The 19,238-nt window shown below is 38.1% G+C and overlaps 1 protein-coding gene across 1 annotated transcript; it reads left to right on the top strand.

The window, feature by feature from the left end:
• Nucleotides 1-7,926: 7,926 nt before the first annotated feature.
• On the top strand, nucleotides 7,927-10,222 carry MARS2 (methionyl-tRNA synthetase 2, mitochondrial). Its single transcript, XM_043445810.1, has one exon. It carries the CDS (start codon nucleotides 7,978-7,980, stop codon nucleotides 9,757-9,759), a length of 1,782 nt encoding a protein of 593 aa, XP_043301745.1. The 5' UTR covers nucleotides 7,927-7,977; the 3' UTR covers nucleotides 9,760-10,222.
• Nucleotides 10,223-19,238: the final 9,016 nt, after the last annotated feature.

The raw sequence follows: 19,238 nt of genomic DNA, 5'->3' as shown, positions 1-19,238 counted from the left end.
GTAAATAATTCATTTACATTACTTACAGAAATATGTAGTTGGCTATAAACTGTTTAAGATATTAATGTTAGACTTTTTTTCTTTTTATTGGTCTCTGCTGCATGGCATGTGGGATCTTAGTTCCCTGACCAGAGATGGAAACTGCACCCCCTGCATTGGAAGCTTGGAGTCACTGGACCAACAGGGAAGTTTTAGATTTTTTTTTCTTTAAAACTGTATTTTGGGCAGTAAGCTTTTGTTTGTTATCACACATATTTGCTCCATATTTCTTTAATGCTTGTACATTTTTAGACAAATACTTTTGGTTAAACAATGTCTTGCATCTCCAACTTGTACTTAAGAAAAATGTACATTTCTTCAATAATATATTTTTCCATTTGAAAAAAAATGTCTGTTTTCTGGTTTTGTTATTTTGTTTTTCAAATAAACTTGATACTTTGGAATAATATTAGATTCACAGCAAAACTGAGTGGAAAGTACAGAAAGTTTCTATAAATCCTCTTATCCCCACTCACGCACAACCTTCCACTAACACCCAGCACCATTGTGGCACTGTTATGGTGCATTTGTTACAATCAATCACACATCATTGATACATCATTATCATTCAGAGTCCTTAGATGACATTAGGGTTCATTCCTGGTGTTGCACCTTTTGACAAATAGGTACAGCAAATTTTTGACAAATATATATTGACATATATCCACCATTACAGTATCATACAGAATTGTTTTCACTGTCTTAAAAATCTGTGCTCTACCTATTCATCCCATCCTTATTGCTTGTTTAACTTTTGATGTATCTGCTAATTGTAATATAAAAGGTAAAATAGTTCTTTCCCCGCTCTGATATTCAACTGTCACAATCATATTTGTTTTCATGGATAATCTTTTGTCTGTTGTGTATCCCCAGGTTTGTTCTATATTGAGTAATTACATTAAGTAGGATACATTTCTGGAATAAATGTTTTTTAACATTGGTCATTTTTTTCTATTGATTTATATTTGCTGCCAACTGTAGATTTCAGGGACAGTGTTCAGTTCTGTACTGTATAGGGGGTTTTCCCAAGTGCAGACTCTTATGTGGCCAGATATGATGAAGATGTATTATCAGTTCTTGTCTATGTTCCAATATGGGCCCACTTAGTCCTTGATGAATGAATGAGCTTTGTGAAACCATTCTCCATAATTTGTTGTTGTTCAGTTGCTAAACTGTGTGTGACCCCATGGACTGCAGCACGCCAGGCTTCCCTGTCCTTCACTATCTCCTGGAGTTTGCTCAAACTCATGCCAATTGAGTCAGTGATGCCATCCAACCATTTCAACCTCTGTCACCCCCTTCTCCTCCTGCCCTCAATCTTTCCCAGCATCAGGGTCTTTTCCAATGAGTCACCTTCTCCACACTAGGTGGCCAAATATTGGAGCTACAGCTTGAGCATCAGTCCTTCCAATGAAAATTCAGGGTGGATTTCCTTTAGGATGGACTGGTTTGATCTCCCTGCAGTCCAAGGGACTCTCAAGAGTCTTCTCCAGCACCACAGTTCAAAAGCATTATTTCTTTGGTGCTCAGCTTTCTTTATAATTCTTCTCATGGTAACTACTCAGGTTTGGAACATGTGAGCTCACTGAAGTCTTAAAGCTTCTAAGAGATATGTATCATCCAACCCATTCTGTACAGAGAGAAGTTTTTGCATAATCATAAAATTTTAAAATTCAATCTATTTTATGTGATCCTGATCCAAAAAAGAGGACTTCCTTGGTGGCTCAGTGGTAAAGAATCCGCCTGCCAATGCAGGAGACTCAGGAGACTCGGGTTTGATCCCTGGGTCAGGAAGATCCCCTGGAGGAGGAAATGGCAACTTACTCCAGTATTCTTGCCTGGGAAATCCCATGGACAGAGGAGCTTGGTGGGCTACAGTCCATAGGGGTCACAAAGAGTTGAAAGTGACTCTGCATGCAAGCAAGGCAAAACCCCCTCAAAACAACCAGTTTAATGAAATGCTATTTAGTAAGGCACCATGTGGACACAAAGATTAAAAAGCCAGTTTATGTTCTCCAGAATTGACAACCTAGCAGACAAACACTGAGTTTTAACTGTTTAATGTAAGGTTAGATTCAAAGTGTAGTCAAATTTCTTACGTAATTGGTGACTTATTAAAAGCACTGTGCTGAGTGCTTAGTTGCTCAGTCCCGTCTGACTCTCTGTGACCCCACGGACTGCAGCCCGCCAGGCTCCTCTGTCCATGGGACTCTCCAGGCGAGAATACTGGAGTGGGTGGCCATGCCCTCCTCCAGGCGATCTTCCCGACCCAGGGATGGAACCCACATCTCTTACGTCTGCCTGCATTGGCAGGCAGGTTCTTTGCCATTAGCATAACCTGGGGAGCCCCTTACTTCTATTTAGGGAAACACAAATCAAGACCACAGTGAGATAACATTTTATTACAGTAAAATACAAGCAATAAAACATTTACCATTTTTATTTTTTCTGTTCTTTAATCAGAGGAAAATTACTTTAAAATGTTGTGTTGGTTTCTGTTGTACAACCACACAATTCAGTCATAATTATATGTATATCACATCCCTCCCTCCCCTCCCTCTACCTCACCCTTCTAGGTCATCACAGAGTGCCAGGCTGAGCAGCATATGTTACATAGGAACTTCTTACCAGCTATCTATTTTACACATGGTAGTGTATATATGTTGATGCTACTTTGTCTATTCATCCCACTCTCTCCTTCCTATACTATATTCACAATTCTGTTCTCTGTATCTACATCTCCATTTCTTCCCTGCAAACAGGTTCATCAATCTCATTTTTCTAGATCCCATATATATGCATTAATATATGATATTTGTTTTTCTCTTCTTGACTGACTTACTTCACTCTGTGTAACAGGCTCTAGTTTAATCCACCTCCCTAGAACTGACTCAAATTCATTCTTTTTTATGGCTGAGTAATATTCCATTATATGTATGTACCACATTGTCTTTATCCATCCATCTGCTGATGGACATCTAGGTTGCTTCCATGTTCTAGACATTGTAAATAGTGTTGCTATGAACATTGGGGTACATGTGTCTTTTTCTATTATGGTGGGATTGCTGGGTCATATGCTAGTTTTATTCTTAGTTTTTTAAGGAATCTCCATACTGTTCTCCATAGTGGCTATATTAATTTACATTCCCACCAACAGTGTAAGAGGGTTCTCTTTTCTCCACATCCTCTCTAGTATTTATTTGTAGATTTTTTGATGATGGCCATTCTGACTGGTGTGAGGTGATACCTCATTGTAGTTTTAATTTGCATTTCTCCAATAATGAGCAATGCTGAGCATATTTTCATGTGTTTTTTGGCTACCTGTATGTCTTCTTTGGAGAAATGTCTGTTTTATTCTGCCCATTTTTTGACTGGGCTATTTGTTTTTCCGATACTGAGCTATATGAGCTGCTTATATATTTTGGAGATTAATCCTTTGTCAGTTGTTTCACTGGCAATTATTTTCTCCCATTCTCAGGGTTGTCTTTTAATCTTGGTTATTGTTTCCTTTGCTGTACAAAGATTTTAATTAGGTCCCATTTGTTTATTTTTGTTTTTATTTGCATTACTTTAGGAGGTGGGTCAAAGAGGAACGCGCTGTGATTTATGTCAAAGAGTGTACTGCTGACATGTTCCACTAAAGCTTTATAGTTTATCGCCTTACATTTACATCTTTAATCCATTTTTGAGTTTATTTTTGTGTATGGTGTTAAGAGGTGTTCTAGTTTCATCCTTTTATATACAGCTGTACAGTTTTCCCAGCACAACTTATTGAAGAGGCTGTCTTTTATTTACTGAATATTCTTGCATTCTTTGTTAAAGATAAGAAGACCATAGGTGTGTGGGTCTATCTCTGGGCTTTCTATCCTGTTCCATTGGTCTATATTTCTGTTTTTATGCCTATACCTTACTGTCTTGATGACTATAGCTTTGTAGTATAGTTTGAGGTCAGGAAGGTTGATTCCTCCAGCTCCATTTTTCTTTCTCAAGACTGCTTTGAGAAGGCTTTCCAGGTGTCACTAGTGGGAGAGAACCCACTTGCCAATGCAGGAGACATAAGAGACATGAGTTTGATCCCTGGGTTGGGAAGATCCCCTGGAGGAGGGCATGGCTTGAGAAAAAAAAGGTTGCTTTGGCTATTCCGGGTCTTTTGTGTTTCCATACAAATTGTGAAGATATTTGTTTTAGTTCTGTGAAAAATACCCTTGGTAATTTGATAGGGATTGCACTGAATGTAGATTACTTTGGGTGTGCAGACTCAGTTGTGTCTGACTCCTTGTGACCCCATGGACAGGAGCCCGCCAGGCTCCTCCATCCACGTAATTTTCCAGGCAAGAATACTGGAGTGAGTTGCCATATCCTATAATCAATTTCATAGTATTGATTATTCCAATCCAAGAATATGGTTTATCTATTTGTGTCATCTTTGATTTCATCAGTGTCTTATGGTTTTCTGCATACATCTTTTGTCTCTTTAGATAGGTTTATTCTTAAGTATTTTATTATTTTTGTTGCAATAGTGAAGGGATTGTTTCCTTAATTTCTCTTTCTGATTTTTCATTGTTAGTGTATAGGAAGAATGCAAGACATTTCTGTGTATTAATTTTATATCCTGTGACACTACTGTATTAATTGATTAGCTCTAGTAATTTTCTGGTGGCATCTTTAGGGTTTCATTTTAACTATTTTAAAGTGTACAATTCAGTGGCATTAAGGACAGTTGATCATTGAACAACATGGGGGTTAGGAGCACAAACCTCCATAAGCGGAAAATTTGAGTGTAACCTTACAGTAAGCCCCTCTGCATCAGTTGTTCTGCGTCTGTGGATTCAACCAACAGTAAATTGTGTAGTGTGTATTTATTTTAAAAATCTGCATATAAGTGGATAAATCCATGTTGTTCAACGGTCAGCTGTACATTCACAGTGCTGTACAATGATCATCATTATCTAGCTCTAAAACTTTTTTATTACCCCCCCACAAAGTAAACTCTATCCTTTAAGCATTCATTTTCCATTCCAATCTTCCTCCACCCCCAGGCAACCACAAATATGTATTTTTGTGCATTTGTCTATTCTGACTATTTAATATAAATGGAATATAGAACGTGGTTGTTTGTGCCTGGTTACTTTTAAACATTTATCTATGTGGTGGTATTTATCAGTACTTTGTATAGCTGTATAATATTCCACTGCCTGGATATTTGATTATCTAGTCATCAGAACATAGATGTTTGGGTTGTTTCTACCTTTTGGTTATTGAGACTAGTGTTTCTATGAATATTAGTGAGATAACTCATTTTATACTTATTTGATGGGCAAAAATTAAGAAGTGGATGATATCAAGAATTAGGGAGAATTCTTTAAGGGCAAGTCACTGATGGGAATATAAATTTGTTTAATCATGCTAGAAAATAGCATTACCTTGTGAAATTGAACTTTTACATCCTATATGATTGAGCAATAGCACTCTTAGATACACACCCATGAGAAACTCTAGCATGTAAGAACCAGGAGATATATATAGATGAGAAGGTTAATAGCAGTACTGTTTCTAAAAGCAAAAAACTTGAACCACTTAAATGTGTATTACCAGCCATTTCTTTTAAGGAGTTCTGCTATAAAGGGGAGGAAAGAAATGGAGCAGCAGTGGAGATTGGGAATTTTTTTCTTTTTAAGATGGGGGAAAAATAGCATGTTTGTATATTTAAGAATTGATTACATGGACAAGGTGAAAGAAAGAATCATGGAGAAAAAAGTTTCTGAAGAATCTGATTTCTCAGATACTGGATTTTTCTCCTAGTTTTAGAGGGTACTGTACATACCCTCCAGTTTTATCTATCTTTCTCTTTCCCTTTCTTAAACTGCTTGACCAAACAGCATATCAACTAAGTACCCAAAGACTGTTTGTGTATCTGTTGTAACTCCTATTGAGCATCTACTTTCTATATCACCACAGAAACCAGATCCAACTTACCATACACCTCAACTCATAAGTTACTGTGTGGCAGTCAAAATGAATTATAGAGTTACAGGCAAAAATATGATGAATCTACTACATGTAGTATGATGTCCTTTTTTTTTTGGCTGCGCCAAAAGAGCTGCATGGCTTCTGCAATCTTAGCTCCCAGAACAGGGACTGAGCCTGGGCCACGCAGTGAAAAGGCCAAGTCCTAACCACTGGACCAGCAGGGAATTCCCATGATATCCTTTTTTAGAATGCTTATTACAAGCGAAATTAAACAATATGTTGCCTTGTTGTTGTGCACTTTCTAAATCCTATCCAACTCTTTGCAACCCCATGAACTGCAGCACACCAGGCTCCCTGTCCTTCACTATTTCCAAGTTTGCTCAAATTCATGTCTGTTGAATCAGTGATGCCAACCAACCAGCTCATCCTCTGTCGCCCTTCTCTTCTCCTGCCCTCAATCTTTCCCAGTATCAGGGTCTTGTCCAATGAGTCCACCCTTGGCATCAGGTAGCCAAAATATTGGAGCTTCAGCATCAGTCCTTTCAATGAAGATTCAGGGTTGATTTCCTTTAGGACTGATTGGTTTGATCTCCTTGCAGTGCAAGGGACTCTCAAGGCTTGTGTCTCTATAGGCTTAGACATACTATATATGTAATAACATATATGCAAAATTCAGGACAATGATTACCTCTGGGAAGAAGACAGGAAGACAAGGAGAAAAAGAGCACATAGATCTAAATTATCAGTAATCTCCTAGTTCAGTGGGTCTCAAATTTTAGTGTGCATCAGAATCCCTGGAGAGCTCATTAAAACCTAGATGGCTGGGAGCCCCCAGAGTTTTCGATTCAGGAGGTGAGTGTGGGGCCTAAGAACATGCATTTCTAACAAGGTTCCAGGTGCTGTTTTAATGCAGCTCTGCTGAGATCACATACAGAAAACCACTTCCAGTTTATAAATTGGATTATGGGTTCACAGGTGTTACATTTGCTTTTATTGTTAAAATAATATAATAAACTTATGTTATTATTAAATCATTAAGTTAAATGGGAGGGGAAAAAAGATGGCCAGTCATAGAACAAAGATGAGAGTATGTCAAGAAGCAAGGTTTAATATGAATCCAGTTCTGGGCTCTGGAGGCATCCTTTTTGAAAAATGCTAGCATTTCCCTTACTAAAAGCAAACATGAAAAACACTTCTCTAGGAGAACCTCAGGATCGTTTTAGAAGAATACTACTGGCAACTACATTGAGAAATAAATCTGAAGATTGTTTTTTTCCTTAGGTGCACAGGGAAAGTATTTCAGCTTTCTGAATCTCAACAATCTCTGCAAAGACTGGACACATCACAGGCTAACCTCTTTCATGGGTTCAACAAAAACTGCATTTGTAGAAAAGATTTCTCTTACTTTTTCAGATCTTACCCTTTCCTCAAGTGCCTTATTTAGGTCATTATTTTTCTTCCTTCCCTTCTCCCTCCTCCTTTCTGGATATATTGTATCCACTAGGTTCTGAGACGGAAATGTATATGATATTTTAGATTCCTACCTTGACCAGGGCTATGTAGAGGGTATACTCCTGCAACTGGTCACTGACAGGAGTTTGAGGAATGCCTGAATATAAAATTCTTGCTCACAAGCAACTCAGCCTGGAGAAAAAAACCCCCCAAAAAACCAGATCCATAAATATAAGATTTCATCCCAGAGCAGGACACACAGCATATTATAGAAGGATACAGACTTATCTGCTTTCACAAACTCCCCTACACTCAGCTCCTCTAAGCTGTGCTCGCTCGCTCCCACAATTCACAACCGCGGCACAGAGGCCCGCGGAGGCAGGAGCGCGGGCGGGGCGGCGGAGGCCGGCCTTCATTGGCTTTCTGGCCGGAAGCGGCGGTGCGGCCCGGCTGCGCATGCGCCCCTCACACGTGCTTCCAGAACGCCCCCTCCGCCGCTGGAGATCCGCGGCCGTCATGCTGCGAATTTCTGCCTTACGGCTGCTAGGACGCAGGGGGGCGAGTAGGGTCTCGCTCTCAGAGGACTTTAGTTTACGCCACTACAGCTCGGGCCCTCTCGGTGTCCGCGACGATACCCGCGACTCGCGCGCCTACTTTACCACACCCATTTTCTACGTGAACGCCGCGCCGCACATCGGGCACCTGTACTCCGCGCTGCTGGCGGACGCCCTGTGCCGACACCATCGCCTCCGAGTTCCCAGTGACGCCGCCACCGGATTCTCCACGGGTACCGATGAGCACGGCCTGAAGATTCAGCAGGCGGCAGCCGCCGCGGGCCTGGCTCCGTCCGAGCTGTGCGACAGAGTCTCTGCCCAGTTCCAGCAGCTTTTCCGGGAGGCTGACATCTCTTCCACCGACTTCATCCGCACCACCGAGGCCCGGCACCGGATAGCTGTGCAGCATTTCTGGAGGGTGCTGAAGGCTCGGGGTCTTCTATACAAGGGTCTCTATGAAGGTTGGTATTGCGCCTCCGACGAGTGCTTCCTGCCTGAAGCCAAGGTCACCAGGCAGCCCGGCCCGTCGGGGGATTTGTGTCCTGTATCTCTCGAGAGCGGACACCCGGTCTCTTGGACCAAGGAAGAAAACTACATTTTTAGGCTTTCCCAGTTCCGGGAGCCGCTCCAGCAGTGGCTGCGGGGCGACCCTCAGGCCATAACACCGGAGCCATTCCATCACACAGTCCTTCAGTGGTTGGAGGAGGAGCTGCCGGACCTATCGGTCTCTCGAAGGAGTAGCCACTTGCACTGGGGCATTCCGGTGCCCGGGGACGATTCGCAGACCATCTACGTATGGCTGGATGCCTTGGTCAACTACCTTACTGTAATTGGCTACCCAGACGCTGAGTTCAAATCTTGGTGGCCGACCACCTCTCATATCATAGGCAAAGACATTCTCAAATTCCACGCTATCTACTGGCCTGCTCTCCTCTTAGGGGCCGGCATGAGCCCACCACACCGCATCTACGTCCACTCCCACTGGACAGTCTGTGGTCAGAAGATGTCTAAGAGCTTGGGTAACGTGGTGGATCCCAGGACTTGCCTTGACCGCTATACGGTGGATGGCTTCCGCTACTTTCTTCTTCGGCAGGGCGTCCCCAGCTGGGATTGTGATTACTATGATGAAAAGGTGGTTAAGTTGTTGGATTCCGAGCTGGCAGATGCTTTGGGAGGTCTCCTGAACCGATGTACTGCCAACAGGATCAATCCTTCCGGGATCTATCCGGCTTTCTGCACTGCTTGCTTTCCCAGTGAGCCAGGCTCGGCGGGGCCGTCAGGTCGTGCTCAGGCAGAGGACTACGCTCTGGTGAGCGCAGTGGCCACTTTGCCCGAGCAGGTAGCAGACCACTACGATAACTTTCAGATCTATAAGGCTCTGGAGGCAGTGTCCAGCTGTGTCCGGCAGACCAACGGCTTTGTCCAAAGGCATGCGCCGTGGAAGCTGAACTGGGAGAGCCCCGTGGATGCTCCCTGGCTGGGTACTGTGCTTCATGTGGCCTTGGAGTGTTTGCGAGTCTTTGGAACTCTGCTCCAGCCTGTCACCCCAAGCCTAGCTGACAGGCTGCTGTCTAGGTTGGGGGTTTCTTCCACAGAGAGGAGCCTTGGAGAGCTCCATTTCTTATCTCGATTCTATGGACACCCATCCCCTTTTGAAGGGAGGAGACTGGGACCTGAAACTGGGGTCTTGTTTCCAAGACTGGACCAGTCTAGGTCCTGGCTGGTAAAAGCCCACAAGACCTAGAAACTCAGTTCTTATTGGCTTGTGGTAAAAAAGTAAATTTGTTATTTTCTTATTTTTTGCATTTTCAGGGAAATTATATTAATGCTTTCTAAAGTGTTGCATCAAATGAGCACATAAGTAATGTCCCTGTGAAAAGAGGTTTGATAGCCTTTCAGGAGCCTACTCCCTACTCTTCAGTTTTCTGTGTCCATTAACCACTGTCCTTTGTACCCCAGTGTCTCTGAGATGTCTCCAGGGGTAAGAGACAACTTTGCTGATACTATTCCTTCTCATTGTACCTCCGTCCAAACCACAGTTGTTTGCCCAGACTACCTCTCATGGCTTGTTTTTCATTGGCCTGGCTTCTGCTAGGCAAATTAATGAGAGTGGGGGTTGGAGGCCCCTACCTCAGCTTTTGCTTTGTTGTATATGTTGAGTCTCCTGTTGGAAACAGATTGTTTCATTAAACCTTTAAACACCCGTGCCCTGGATTAGATGATTTTCGCCTGTGTTTCTATTTTTGATTCTTAACATCTTGACTCCCCGTTTTGCTAGTTAATTGTCCAGTAGTTGTGCTTTGTACCATTATACTTGAACCGGTAGATGGCTCTAGTCTCATATTTAATTACTTAACACTGAGGTTTCAGAATATTTAAAATAAATTTTCTGCTTTGTAATTTTGCATAATTTAAAGAAAAAATTATATTTTCTTAAAATAAGGATAACTGCAACCACTGCTGTTTTACAGTAAGCAATAAAAAAGATCAAAATCCTCATTTCAGACTACTGGAAAAGGACATTCACTCCATTAGATGTTTAGTCAGCTAATAAGTAACTATCATGTGTGTTTGGACCATGATAAATTATAAAGCTCTCTTGATTTACTTGGTATGTTAAAATTTTTTTAAACTTTAATAACATTAGGTTTACAGGTGTGATTTAAAAAATCTGTAGAAAGTTCAGAAGGGTAATATTTTCTTTATATTTCTTGGTCTTAATTTTATTATCCACATATATAATTTACCTTATATGATTTCTTTTGGTCAATCAGTATGTATAATACAATATAGAAATTGTGGAACACCTATTATAAATTTAATACGTTTACTTTCAAGTAGTTTTTATTAATTATTTATTTTGTTCCTTTAACTTAAGTTATTAAAGTTTAAAAGTTTTTAAAGTACCTTATTCAGATCTGTTCTGTTGCGTTTGTTGAAGGTGATGGTGAAGGGAGGAAATGATCAATGCTCCAGGAATCTCAAACTGGATTTAGGGATCTCTCCAAGCTTCCATAAAAGAACATCACAGAGAAGATGTTAAGATATCAATTTATACAGTGACTACAACATAGTAAGCCAGCATTATTTGCCCAGACTATCTCTCATGGCTGATCTCATAGGTGATCAGACAGCTAGGGCAAAGTTTAAAATGAGAACTTGCCTTGAGATATGCATTCTAAGCATGGTAGCAAGCAGAGAGAGCTCACTATGAAGTAAACTACTGTGCTGGTAGTTCCCCCAGGTTTATTCTGGGTGCTACTGTTCAGCTCCAGTTTCTATTTATTAATTAGTGTAGTGAGAGATTTCTGGTTGCTTGGAAACATTGCTTTGAAAAGAATGCTTGAAGGCATTCTAAGGGTGGAAGGACCATTTCTACCAGTGTTCCTTTAGATCCTCCTTATTCTTCATAATGCAATCTTGGGCTTTCCATAGGACACATTCCAGTTATCTGCTGGGATTACTAGGGTAGATTACTGGGACCTAGGATGGCATATAATATCTCTTGGGGCTGGAGAGCAGAGCAGTGAAAGAGATGGGATGTTTACATGGATGAAGGAAAACAGACTTGGAAAGCAGTGTTGATAACCTGTGCCTTTGTAGTGCCATTATAACAGTCTTACAGCCCCTGTCATGAATGGAGGAACAGTGTCTTCCACTGGAATGGTCTTTGCTATGGCCTAATGCCAATTAGTACACTGCACCTTGGCTTGCTGGGTGTTAATGGAGTTCATTTTGTGCAGTCTGTCATTTGTGTAGGCACTTAAGTCCTACCAGAGTGTTTGTGGTAGTAGAGGACACAGGAAAACAGGGGGAGCCAAGAGGACAGGGCATACTTATTACAGAAGACAGGATATTCTGAGTGAAGAAGTGTGGTGAGTTGGATAGGACTTATTCCGTGGTGGAATGGAAGATGAACCAGTTAGATTCTCTGCAGGAGGCAGGGTAGGTAAAGCAGGGATCCTTAGAGTACTGAGTTGGTATGTTCAGTTTGATTCAGCAGTTTAAGAATGGCAAGTAGAGGATAGGTGAAACCTAAAACTGGCAGGCATGCATTTCTAAGAGAGTACACCTTAACCACTTTGTGGGAAAAGATGATAAACTTGTAGACTTCTAAGAACTTCCCTGTCCCGGAACTGCTAACACCTTATGTGGCATCTTGTGGATTCCTTGACGAGAAAGGAAGTTTCTCCCAATATTATCCTAAGGCTCTCAACTATCGATTTTTGGGTATTTTTGGAGGCAGTGTTGCAGGAGGTGATAGAGCACTGGTCAGGTGTTCATGGAATGTCATGTTAAAGTAATAATAAGCTGTCAACTCAGAAGACTACAGTCTACTGTGAAATCATGCAAGAAGTTGTGGGCAATGTATATGTGGCACCATTGTATATTAGAGGGTTATTCTACAAGTAAACTCACAGATAGGCACCTCAGAAGTCAGAAGACCTATGGCTATATGGGGGTCAAGAATAGGCAGGAACAAGAAGTAGTTACAGTCTCATTTCACTGAAATCTCACACTTATTCTGGAAGTAGGCCTTATTATTTTTCTTGAGCACCTCTATAGGGGCTGAGAAGAGCCTGAGAAATTGAGTATTAAGTTGATCACTCAAGAAGGCTTAGGCTGCAACATGGGCTCTCAGGTACAGGCCCTCCCCCCTCAGCCCCCCATAGTTGTATCCATTATTGACACATAACTCTTTGGATCTGGAAAGTTCTGAAACTGAAGTAAAGCCAGTAGTTGGTCAGGTTTTGGGTCTCCAACTAGGATGACATAATCGTGAAGTTTGAGTAGCAGGTGGCAGTACTGAGCAATCAACAGATTACTTCTTGGGCATTATGGCAGGGATAGTTTACTGGCTCTCTGTTCCATTCCTGAGTAGGTGGGTAGCTGCAGTGTCAGCCTGCATTAGTGTAACTTTGAGTTACAGTGGGGAAGCAGCCATGCCTGTTGATTAAGACTCGGTCCATAAACTTGCTGTATAATATTGCCTCCTGGAGGCAGTTCCCCCCCTATCCATAGTTCTCCCAGATGTAGAACAACTGTTCTTGCTAATGAGGTCTGGGATGCTGTAAATGTTGATAGGTCCTTGTCCTCATTTTTTTGCCAGAATGAAGAATATCAGTGGACCTGAAAAGATGTGGATCTACTGGCAGTGATGTGTCTATTTTTGCTGCAAAAGTTAAGCAGTTCAGAGAGATTGCAGGGAGCTTGGGCACAGGTGGAGGTAACCAAGATTACAAATTAGGGGGATCAGTTCTAGAACAAAGCCTTGGAGCCCCTTGCAAAACTAAGACAGTATAAAATATGTCATTTCAGCATAACACAGTTGGCCCTGCCCCTTGTTCTGCTAGGAGCTTTAGATAGGGTTGGTTAACTTCTATCAATAGGAACACACTAAATTTGAAGGTTAATATTGCTGGAAGGCCAGAACAGTAACAACCAAGTTAATTAAGGTTAATTAGTGAGGATTTTAACCTTTCAAGAAGAGGGTCTTACTCTTTTTTTGAGGCAGAGGATAGGAGAATCCCAGCCTAAGCTGCTTTCTTCTATCATCGAGAACTACTTGAGTTGAGGGGAAGGAAGTAGACAGTTCAGAGGTGAAATTGTGAAATTGACTTCTTAGTTTTACCCTGTGTAGATCCTGTGAATTAAGAGGAACCATCTAACGGAATAGTTGACCATATTTAAAATACTTTGCTTTAGATTATATTAATTATATTGATCAGTTTCTACTTAAATCTCCATGACGAGTAAAGGGGATTGGGAAGAGGTACACCAAGAGGCTCTTCCCATGGTATGGCCAATTACAAATAATGTACTCTCTACTGTGCTGCTTCTCGTCTATAGCTGTTGGGAGCTTCAGCCTAACTTGGATCTTCACCAAAGTAAGGTGAGACTAGAGACTACAGTATAGAAGTTCCATCCTTGGCTATGAATTGTATTTCACTCCCGTTTGGTCTGTGACACAGTTTACTCACCATAAGTCCACAGCTCCTTACTTAAGAAAAGGATGGTATGAAATGTCAGGATGTTTCAGGAAACCAAATGTATGATCTGCAAGAAGAAAATAACTCCAAGGAGAGATGAGACCTGCCTTCACGTCATTAAGGATTTTTGGATGAAACATTTGCAGAGGGCCTAGAAGACTCACTTAGGTAAGCTGAAGGGACAGCTCTAGGAATAACTGGAAGTGGATGATGCCAGTTATCTTTGTGTATGGTATGGGTAAAATGGTACTAACCTCTATGCTACCACTCTCAAGGTACACATACCCCCTCATTGGTTGACAGTCACTGGTTTATGGGATTGAACAGGAGGTGAACCTTCGAGAACTAGTTTATGATTGATACAGATATGAATCAGTTTTATTCTCTTAATACAGTCAATAAAAGTGTGACTAATTACACATTTTTCCTAATTAAAATATTTTAAAAGGATAATAACCTTTACTTTGGAACACATTAAATATGATAGTGTCAGTAGTTTGACTTCCTTTGAACTAATCTAGAAATGTCTACTGGTTAAAAGGCTATAAATATCAAAAATAAAAGTTAACAAGCATGTTACATAATTTGGTTAATCACTAAAATAACACAACTGGAATGTATTTCTTCTTAGCAAGATGCAATGTTAAAAGAACTCAATTCAACAGAAGACAGGAAGGTGAAAAAAAGAGCAAAGAAAAATGAAAAATATGGGAAAAGAAAACCCGTAATGGCATGGCAGAAATAAATACAAATATATCAGTAATTAAATATCATAGGATGGACTTTCTGTCAAAAGGAAGCAGTATTGAAGCTTAAATTTAAAAAGTTAGCTATATGTAGTTAAAAGGTATATACTTAAACATAACAGAAAATAAGACATGAAGAGGCACTAGGCATAAATTAACCAAAAAAAAGCTGGCATCATAATAGTAGACCATCTATTTTGAGGGGATAATCATTACTAAAGATGAAGTGACTGAATATAAAAGGAACAATATACCAATAAGTTATAACAATTAAACTTGTATAATCTAACAGCCTCAAAATATAAAAAGTTAAAATTGAAGATGACAAGAAATGTTCAAATTTCAAAAGAAATTAAACTGCCATTTGTGAGTTCAGAGAAACTAGGCAATGAGAAAGTAAAATAACTTACACTAGACGTTAGCATTTCAGTCTTTAATGCTTACCACTTACTATATCATCACTTCTAAGGGTAGAAAAAAATGAAAACATTATAGCAGGTAAGGTTTTGTTACTCTTAAAACCTTGTCTTTTTCCATCATGCTTCTGTGAAAATAACAACTTGCTGTTTGAGCAGAAATGCCAACAAATATACCTGTTCAATGAGTCCTTTCTAGATTATTAAAAGAGGACAACCCCATGGCCATAATTTTACCAATTTTTCTGTTAGTTCAATAATAAGTGAAGGTGAAGGGAGAGGACCACCAGTTCTGTGTTCCTCATTTGTGTTCTCTCATTTACTCTTTCCATCAACCCTAGTAAGCCTTCTTTTAACTCTGTTTAACTGATAAGAAATTGAGACACCAGAGAAGTTAAGTAACTTAGCTAAACTTACACAGCTTATTAAACAGGAGAGCCTAGACTCAACCTTGTTTTAGTGCCAGAGCCTCAGCCCCATCCTTAACACCAACACCACAACAATCCCCGAGTGTATACGGAGCCTTGTCTTGTGAGGAAGAGGAAGTAGTAAAATCAGATCCAAAGATCTGAAAATGAGAAGTCTAAGTAAGAACACTTAATTGAAATACATTAATCAGTGTTTCATGGTGAGGAGTTAGTTCTTGATAGCTAGATTATGAGTGCCATATGAGTGCCAAAAAAGAAACCTAGGAAAAATACTTACCTTATAAAGAAATATATTTCTTTTCTTGCTTTCAATAGTTTCCTTTATATATGCTGCTTATGTGTATTGGTGTAAATGGTTAAAGACTTTGATAACTTTATAGTCTCTTTTTTCTTTTTCCTTAAGATTATTGTTTCTTATTTTCAGAAGAGTGTTCCAAATTTTTGAATCCAACAGTTCTCTCAGTGAAAGTATGTTGTCATAAATTTATGAATCCAAGTATTTAAAAATAACATTTTACTAATTAATACTTTATACATTTATCTCTAAACATGAAAACATGGCAATATTCAAGTTTTATTTGAATTAACTATTATAGTAATAAAGCCAGAGAATTTTATGAGGTCACACTGAAACTTTTTCATTTCATACATACAGTTTTAATACAAACTTATTAAAAGACTCATCTACTTACTAACAATTTAAGTTCTATGACTTTACTGAACATTTATTACTGTATTCTTATGACATCTTTCCTAACAAGCTTGCAGGAACCAGATTAAATGCCCTTGACTCCAGTTACTAACAAAGCAAATACCACCCTGTTAGCTAAAATGCCACATATTGGATAACTCCTGGTAAACTATATCTGACATGTCACATATGACAGTCAAGACGTGTTTTAACTTCTACAAATTCTGTAGAGACTCTATTATGAATTTCATAAAGAACACTGTCATATTTTACTTTTTTAATGAAATGTAGCTAAAGTTGGACATGGGTTACACCTTGAAGAAGTTTAGGATGAAACCTATGTGTATATAGGTCTCTTGGTTATCATCTAAATTGTATATTAAAGTCCTTGTTAACATGGAAGCTAGGAACATCTACATCTTTATGTTATAAGTAATTTCTTCCAAACTCTTTAAATTCAAACTATGCAGTCCCAAGTTAGTAAGGCATGATGGGTACTTTCCCAGCATTTGCATTGTAGATTATGACTTGCTAATAGTATGAGTGAAATATTATAAAAAAATATCCTACATTTTCTACATAATCTGCATTCTTAAGATTACCATTAAAATTCACTTACTAAAGGAATTTACAAAGGCTTTCCTAGAGCAAAGAATTTTCAGTCCTGGTAAATTCAAATTATTGCATTAACTCTTTATATTTAAATTTATGTAAAAATTATTCTATGAAAACTCCCTAAATTTTTAAAAAGAGAAACTTTTTAGTCCTGAGTTCAGTTTCATTATACAACTCATTACTGGAATGTAATTAAATAAATTAAGTTACAGTGTATAAGAAGCCCATTTTGGTATTATAGAATAAAAGTGTTAAGTACTAAAATAAAATGAATTGTTTGAAAATACATATGGTTAATTGCATGAAAATTGATGGTTGGACATTCATACCATTTTAAGATTTGGAAGGAGTGTTTTTTGCTGAATATAATAGAAATATTCTTAACGTTCATGATGACATAGACCCAGTTAAAAGTCTATTAGTTAATAATCTTCAAAGAATAAACTTTTTTCTTATTAAAATGTCCACATAAAAATCAGCTTATGGATAAAATAATCTCCCTGCCTGAATAAAATAATCCTAAGGTTGACTTTATAGGGTAGGAAAAATTTACATCTATTAGTATCTTTTAAAACATAGTTTGCATAATAGGGAAGTTTCTTTTATGTGTTATTAAAAGTATGTTATAGAAGTGGATATTGTGTAGCTTTCTTTGCTTTGGTACCAAAGTTAAGACATTTTGAAAACTAAGATCTTAAATATGACTAGCAAGAAACACACTGAAAATATTAAAAATAATCTCAAATTGTTACTGTATACTTTAGAATTGTTATCCTTTAGATTTTTTCTCCAAAAAAAAGGAAAAAAAAAGATATGCTTTTTTAGGTAATACTTTTTATATTAATTAAACATTTCCTTTGTGTACTATCATTGGTTGTTTCAGAACTATATGAGGCTAAGGTTTAGTCTTATCTTAGTTCATTTTTATATCATGATATAACAAAAAGCTAATTGTAACAATTATAACATGTAAACGTGATATAACAAGTAACAATTATAACAAAAAGCTAAAATGACATAACAAAAAGATAATTAAAAGCTAAAACATTGATCTCATAGTTATTAAAGCTGCTTTTGCTATCATGGATATGTTATATTATGTTTTATATTACTATAATATATATAGCTATATATATATTTATATATATAATATGTGTTTGTATTAGCTATAAAATAAGAGGAAAATATCACAATTTAAATGGAACAGGTTTTTTTTAGGGATACATTAGCTTTAACACTACCTGCATTTTTTCTATATTTTATATCTGAAAAGAAAGATGAAGTAATGTAATCTTTACAGAATTTAGTGAATGTACTGTGGAAATACATGAAAACATTTTTGTAAAGAGAACATTTGCCTATAATATATTACCTAAGAAAAATACCAATGTAAATCTGTTTTTGAAGCAAAATGCAATTATTCTTGGACTCTAGAAATTTATTAGTTTTAGAAAAAAATGCTTTGGTGTATACCTAATAAGCATGAATTATAAATATGGGATTAAAATGTATACTGAAAATACCAGACAAGTGGAGTATTAGATTGTTTCATGATGTTTTGATTAGGGCTCTAATTATAGAACACTGGACCATAACATACAGCATGCTACTTTCAAAATTAATGTAGGAAAATAAAATATTCTCAATAGATGGATTGGCCTTTGGGTATGTCAGAATATCTTTATATTATTTATTCTATAACTGTGCTATATTACATTTTATTCCTAAACATAAATATTTTAGCCCAGAAACGTTTTGGTGAAATACTCCAAAAATATATACATCAATGGTAGTTCATTATTCTTCATGAGACAGGGTTAAAAAACGTTAACTCGTTATAACTGGGTTTTCTTTCTAATATTATAAGAAAGTTTTTTTTTTATAAGAAAGTTTTAATATATAATTTAAAAAATATGTAATTCTTACTGTTTCCTAATAGAGGTGCAAACCAACTCTAGTTATTTGAGTGGACATAAAATTAAAATAGTGAAGAAAATAAGACTCCTAGCATTGTGCAATCAAATTTAAATAAATGCTATAATAAATTTCCATGTAGTCAGTTTAAATATTACTTATTTATGTAATAATTTCTATTCTTTATTATTGAAAAGAATATAATGTTTTTGCAGAAGAAAATTGGGATATATATTAAACAGGCAGCATTTAAAGAGAAGTTGGCATGGCCATTTTTTAATTTAAAAAATTCTACTTAGTGTGGTGTTTTTTTAATAATAAACTTTTCTAATCTGTAAAAGCAGACAATCAAGCTTTGTATTTAAAAGGTGAAAAATAATGTCATGGTTAAGTTTTACTTAATCGAAGTTAATGTTTTGAAAG

This window comes from Cervus canadensis, chromosome 24 (genome assembly GCF_019320065.1).
Source record: "Cervus canadensis isolate Bull #8, Minnesota chromosome 24, ASM1932006v1, whole genome shotgun sequence".
NCBI lineage: Eukaryota > Metazoa > Chordata > Mammalia > Artiodactyla > Cervidae > Cervus > Cervus canadensis.
This window is presented reverse-complemented; position numbering and strand designations above follow the sequence as displayed.

Excerpts from the sequence above, each read along its gene's own strand:
- MARS2 (XM_043445810.1), top strand. The coding sequence starts at position 7,978 with ATGCTGCGAATTTCTGCCTTACGGCTGCTAGGACGCAGGGGGGCGAGT.